A 5,816-nucleotide genomic window follows, 5' to 3' on the forward strand; every position below is an offset into this window, starting at 1 on the left:
AGGTAGATAGGATCAAATGCTTTCATGCGTGTCTTTTCTGATCTGTTTTTCTGTGAATGTTCCGTGCCTTCTTTTTTTTTTCTAATTAATTTGCTTGGCTACGTGGAAGCTCATCGACCATCAAAGAAAAAGCAGCATATAAAGAGACCAATTGAATCTGTAAGACTGCTTTAGAATCGTATGAAGAGACCATTTGAGAAGCCACCAAGAAACCGCAGGGCATTGCCTTGTCGCTCGTAAGAGGGCGGCCGGCCACTTGGTTCGGGCATCTTCCTTTTTTTTTTTTCTCTTTTTAATTATTCATGATAGCTTTGCATTTGGATAATCACAACTGCTCATTTCTATTATCAGTTCCATTTATCGAATGCTCATCTCAATGCATCGCTATAGAAACAAATCTTTTGCCCCAGCAAGCAAGCCATTTGTTGCATAATTATCTTTCTTTTAGAAAAGCTCCACGATGTACATCACTAAATCCTATGCCATTCATAAAATAAATCACCAAATAGCCCATCAAACAAGCATGGCTCTCTGCAATTCATAATGTATGGATGATGAAAACTAGCAAGTTTCTTGATGCTTCGTGAATAAACTAGTCATCCTTTTTATTTTTCTGGTCAGAAGTCCTTAGTCCTATTCATCCATTGGTCTTGTGACTCTTCTGTGCTTCCCAGTGCCCTCATGTGTGATGCACATAAGGCCCTAGTTAGGTGGCTAAGCCAGTCAAGTGGACTGGGCCAGTCCAGGGTCTCACACATCGGTCTTGTGACTCTTCTGTTCTTAAATATAAAATTTTGTTAACAAATTGATCTTGGAAAAAAGAATTAGTGATCTCTATTTACAATTGCCGGCTCTCTAATGTACAGGTGTTGTGTGCTAGCAATTTTGGAAAAATTCATGTGTAAGGTCATGCCATCCATTTGGCCTGCAACTTAGTCATCTGCTGTTGTTTATAAAAATCTATATGAAAATGTTTTATTATTTTTCTTTTGAGTAGCGAAGGGAGGATTCACTAAAAGTAAATTTTACAAATCCAAAGAAAGTCCAAATGTGCTTTTTCAAGTCTTGAACGTGATGCTTGGGCATTGTTCAGTCTTTTTTTTTCAATAAATAAATAACTTATACGACTTTCCCATTGCTCTCTTCGACAATATGTGTTACATTATTTAATGCTTATATATCTTCCTAGGAGATTATTATGTTCTTTAAGCATTGCTTATTTTAGACGAATCTAATTAAATATATAAGTAGTTGGGTAAGCTTTCTATGTATTAGACTTGTTTAAAATTTTTGGATGTGTTTGTGGAGATAATAAAGCCCGACCCAACATTAAATATTAAATCTTTGATTAAAAAAAAATTATTGAGCTGGTTAATGAGCGGTGCCGGAAAGCAGCATTCTATATTCTATTTTGACAAGTTGGCAAGCTTGGTAGATCCTATTTGTGCCCTCTTGCGATTGGCCCGCCATGTTTGACCATTTTTGGGGCCACAAATGCGCATATGCTTGCAAGACTGGCACCTTCCAAGTTGTGGCATGGAAAAATTGTATCGTCGCAAGACTGGCTCCCTCCAAGTTGCAATTAGACAAGACGTGCAAGGAAAACTATCTGACACTAAGCAGACCTGTCCCCTTCAAGTGGCTAATTCCCAACTAACAATTTCTTGACGAAGCTACAGCTCCCGTGTCTTTCTACCACTCAAGAAATCTAGCTTGGCGAGCCTCCTATCCTTCCCAAGCAAATGGCTCTCTGCAAGTCTGGTTCTCTCCACATCTTAGTTCTCCTCCTCTTTCAGTTGTTATCCATCGTGATCCCCCTTGCAAGCCCACTCTCCTTCAACTTCACTGGCAATAAACTGGACAAACCGAACATAAACTTCACTGGCGATGCCTACTTCAACGGCAGCAACGTCGAACTGACCAAGAACCAGGCGGGGGCTTCCCTTCAATCTAGCGTTGGAAGCGCCACATATTTCCAACCGGTGCATCTCTGGGACAAAGCTTCAAGAACGCTTGCCAACTTCACAACAAATTTCAGATTCTCTATCAACGGCTTCGGACAAATTGTAAGTGCCGATGGGCTTGCCTTCTTCCTCTCACCCTTCCCTTTTGTGACTCCAGCGAACTCATCCGGTGGGGGTCTTGGACTATTTATAAATCCTGGCAATAATGTAGCGGAGAATGATGTGGTGGCTATCGAATTTGATAGCTTCAGGAACCATCTGTTCAACGATACGAGCGCCAACCATGTGGGCATCGACATTTGGTCGATCGTTTCCAAAAAACAAGTGGACTTGAATGCTAGCATCAGAGAGAATGTGAAATTCATTGCATCCGTTAGTTACGATGCTGTGACTCAAAATTTGAGCGTCTTCCTCAGTAATGCTTCAGATCCTCAGAGGAATTGGAGCCTGTTTTATGTTGTGGACTTGAGGGAATACCTGCCGGAGAACGTAGCCATTGGTTTGTCAGCTTCCACCGGGACCCGTTACGAGTCGCATAGCATCTATTCCTGGGATTTCAATTCCTCCAATTTGGGTCCTCAGGATCTTGCTCCCAGCCCTGGACCTAGTCCAACTAATGAAACTTTCGAAGCCAAGAAGAAGAGTAAGATGAGCCTAGTGGTGGGGCTTGCTGTCGGTATTGCGATCTTGCTATGTGGGTTGGGTTTGTTGTGGTCCGCAGTATGGCGTAAGAGGGCCAGGGGAGGGATGGAAGCACAAGAACAAGAAGAAGAAGAAGAAGAAGAGATGGCTCTTGAATTGTCCCTCAATAATGCATTCGAGAGAGGTGGCGGCCCTAGGAAATTTTCTTATACTGCACTCGCGATTGCAACCAGAAATTTTGTTCGGGAGGCAAAGCTTGGGGAAGGAGGTTTCGGGGAGGTTTACATGGGAGTGTTGGATGATACGAAGCAAGAAGTGGCAATCAAGAGGATTTCTAGAGATTCTAAGCAAGGGAAGAAGGAGTATATATCGGAAGTCACGATTATAAGCCGGCTGCGGCATCGCAATCTTGTACAACTCATCGGCTACTGCCATCAAAAAGGGGATTTGTTGCTTGTCTATGAGTACATGTCGAACAAAAGCCTCGATCGCCATCTAGACAGCGACGAGCGATTGCTTACATGGCCAGAGAGGTACGAGATCGCATCCGGGTTGGCCTCGGCACTGCTCTATCTTCATGAAGAGTGGGAGCAGTGCGTGGTCCATAGAGATGTCAAGCCGAGCAACGTGATGTTGGATGCAGGGTTCAATGCTAAACTCGGTGACTTTGGGCTCGCAAGGCTTGTAGATCATGACAGTAACATGCAAACAACGATTATGGCTGGGACGAGGGGATACATCGCACCTGAATATGCTACGACAGGTAAGTAATATTATAATTCTAGCTGCAATTGAAGGCTCTGATCTGAATGAATGCATTTCTGATGGAAACTATAGAAATAGATCTTATTTATGCTAGGTAGAGCTGAATTGCTGACTGTTGGTTGGCCTAGACCAAGGAAAATGCTCTTTGAGCCCATGGCAACCCTGCAGTCTAGGCCTACCATGTGTAATCATCAGCTCTGCAAAAAGATAGGGTGAAAGACCAATCACTGCTATCCTAATTTTATCAATAGCCAGGCTTGATTTTGGCTCACAAAGAATCTAGTCTGATTTGCATAGAATTTTGCGACTAATCTTTTCTCCCTTGGTATTTGAAGGAAACTAAAACCTCTCTATGTGCGGATGTGCCTTATAGGAAGTTAAATTCAGATGAAGTTTTGTTTTGTGACTGATGTCCTTTTGGCCACAGGTAAATTCCTACCCACAAATATATGCCTGGAAAAATTAGGTTAACCAAGTTTCTTCGGTCAAGCTTGTCTAACCCAATAGTAAATTGGTCCAGCCTATACAAAAGCCACCCTGGAGGCTTACTCCATCAACGATTGTACCCAAGAATAAACCCAAGCCAGCCAAGCTCGATATGAACACAAACATGTCAATATCCAGTATAGACCATAGTTGACTTGTTTAGTTGGGTCTGCATTGTTTAATTAACTTGAAATTATCAGTGATAAATATAAATTCATTTTTGCTAATCGAAATGCATCATACTATTTTACAGGAAAAGCTAGCAAAGAATCAGATGTATACAGCTTTGGAGTTGTTGTGCTAGAAATTGCATGTGGTAGAAAACCAATTGATTTAAAAGAGAAGCAAGACAAGGTGAATTTGGTTGAGTGGGTTTGGGAGCTTTATGGAAAAAACATGTGTTTTACGGCAGTGGATAAAAGGTTAAAGATGGAATTCGATGAGAAACAAATGGAACGCTTCATGATTGTAGGGTTGTGGTGTGCCCATCCAGATTACAACCTGAGACCGACAATAAGACAAGCAATTAACGTTCTCAAATTTGATGCTCCACTGCCCGATCTGCCACCCAAGATGCCTGTAGCAATGTATTTTCCTCCAATGGATATTTCTAACTTCATCTCCGCATCATCATCATCCGGCGGACCTTCAGTTAGTAGCTACTCTTCAAGCTCCAACTCAAACATTCGCAGAAGTTATTTTGAGTAAGAAATTGAAACAAGTTTTAAAGATTGAGCTTTTTTTTTCTAGGAGGTTTGATATATTATGTTTATCATGTAACATGGTGAGGAAATTGCTTCTTAGTGCTATCATGTGTTCTTTACTATCAATTTTCCAAACTTTGTGATGCTTTTTACCCAATTTACTGCTCAAGATGCCTATTCATCTTTAATTAGCACTGTTGGCGGTGCTTCATGCAAAAGATATGTTAAACTATGCTATGGACGATCGTTGACATCTCAATGTAAGTCCATTATTTTTCTCCTCTGTATAATGCTGAGAAGTATATATAATCACTATGCTGACATTTGTTTTCACAGGAAACATATATGTCTGCATATGTTACATGTGTTCAAGCATGTGTGGCCAACAACTATGTAATCACTAAAACTATTGCTAAAGAGAAGCAAAGGCAAAAGAAATATTGTACTTGTGTCTCCTTTAACCAAGCACATGATTGAATGGTAAAAATTAATGCAGTGTTTTTTATATATACCTTGATTAATTTTGTATTCCCTACATCTCAATAACAAATCATATGACACATACTGGCAAGTCATCTCTGGATATAAAATCTAGGTTTGAAGCCCCTCATGTCGAGAAATTTTTTCCTTGAGCTCACAAAAATATATGTACTAAATCTCAAATAAATGACCCAAGAATTGGTTGATCTTCATCCGTATCGTCACCTGAATCCATGTATTTTTCACTAGATCATCAACTCCTGGGCATACTTCTGAGAATTTGTAATAACAAGTAGATACATGAAAGCTTAAACTTGATATTTCTGAACAATTCTTCTTCATGCATCGTCAGGCTTCCCATCCCATGTTTCAGAAACTATTCCTTGTTCACCTCCTAAAACTCATAGATACTACATTACCTTATAAGCTTTAATCCATTTTTCCCCAAAAAGGTTTTATTGTTTGTTCGCGTAGTCGATCTACCATCATCATTAGAAACGCAGCAGAGACTGCCTTGAAGTCTTGAAGAGGATAACATTAGAAAGAAAATAACTTGTCTGCGATGAATTCTTTACTCTGTTATCTATTTTAGGAATTTCTGAATAGTTCTGTGAGCAGAGGTTGCCTCAGATTTTAATGGTATGAAGGATTTTATGCAGAAATGAGTTGGTTGAAGATTTGTTTCTCAAGAAGCTTATTGTGTTCCTCTCATGTCAAATTTGCCAACGTAGTGCTAGAATGAGATGATCCAAACCCATATTACAAATAGACTGAA

The 5,816-nt window shown here is 40.3% G+C and overlaps 1 protein-coding gene across 2 annotated transcripts; it reads left to right on the forward strand.

Moving 5' to 3' along the window:
* Positions 1-1,515: 1,515 nt before the first annotated feature.
* On the forward strand, positions 1,516-4,749 carry LOC120112978 (L-type lectin-domain containing receptor kinase IX.1-like). 2 transcript variants are annotated; one of them, XR_005514626.1, is made up of 3 exons: positions 1,516-3,369; positions 3,707-3,798; positions 4,111-4,335. XR_005514626.1 is itself a non-coding variant. In XM_039133201.1 (2 exons), the coding sequence occupies exons 1-2, from the start codon at positions 1,743-1,745 to the stop codon at positions 4,563-4,565; spliced, it is 2,082 nt and encodes a 693-aa protein (XP_038989129.1). In that variant the 5' UTR covers positions 1,535-1,742; the 3' UTR covers positions 4,566-4,749. The 2 variants fall into 2 exon arrangements, 1 of the variants encoding a protein (XP_038989129.1); XM_039133201.1 differs by lacking the exon at positions 3,707-3,798 and having other exon boundaries at positions 1,535-3,369; positions 4,111-4,749.
* Positions 4,750-5,816: the final 1,067 nt, after the last annotated feature.

This window comes from Phoenix dactylifera, chromosome 1, assembly GCF_009389715.1.
Source record: "Phoenix dactylifera cultivar Barhee BC4 chromosome 1, palm_55x_up_171113_PBpolish2nd_filt_p, whole genome shotgun sequence".
Classification (NCBI taxonomy): Eukaryota; Viridiplantae; Streptophyta; class Magnoliopsida; order Arecales; family Arecaceae; genus Phoenix; species Phoenix dactylifera.

Excerpts from the sequence above, each read along its gene's own strand:
- LOC120112978 (XM_039133201.1), top strand. The coding sequence starts at position 1,743 with ATGGCTCTCTGCAAGTCTGGTTCTCTCCACATCTTAGTTCTCCTCCTC. Across the intron at positions 3,370-4,110 it reads ACCTGAATATGCTACGACAG|GAAAAGCTAGCAAAGAATCA; the intron begins GTAAGTAATATT and ends ACTATTTTACAG.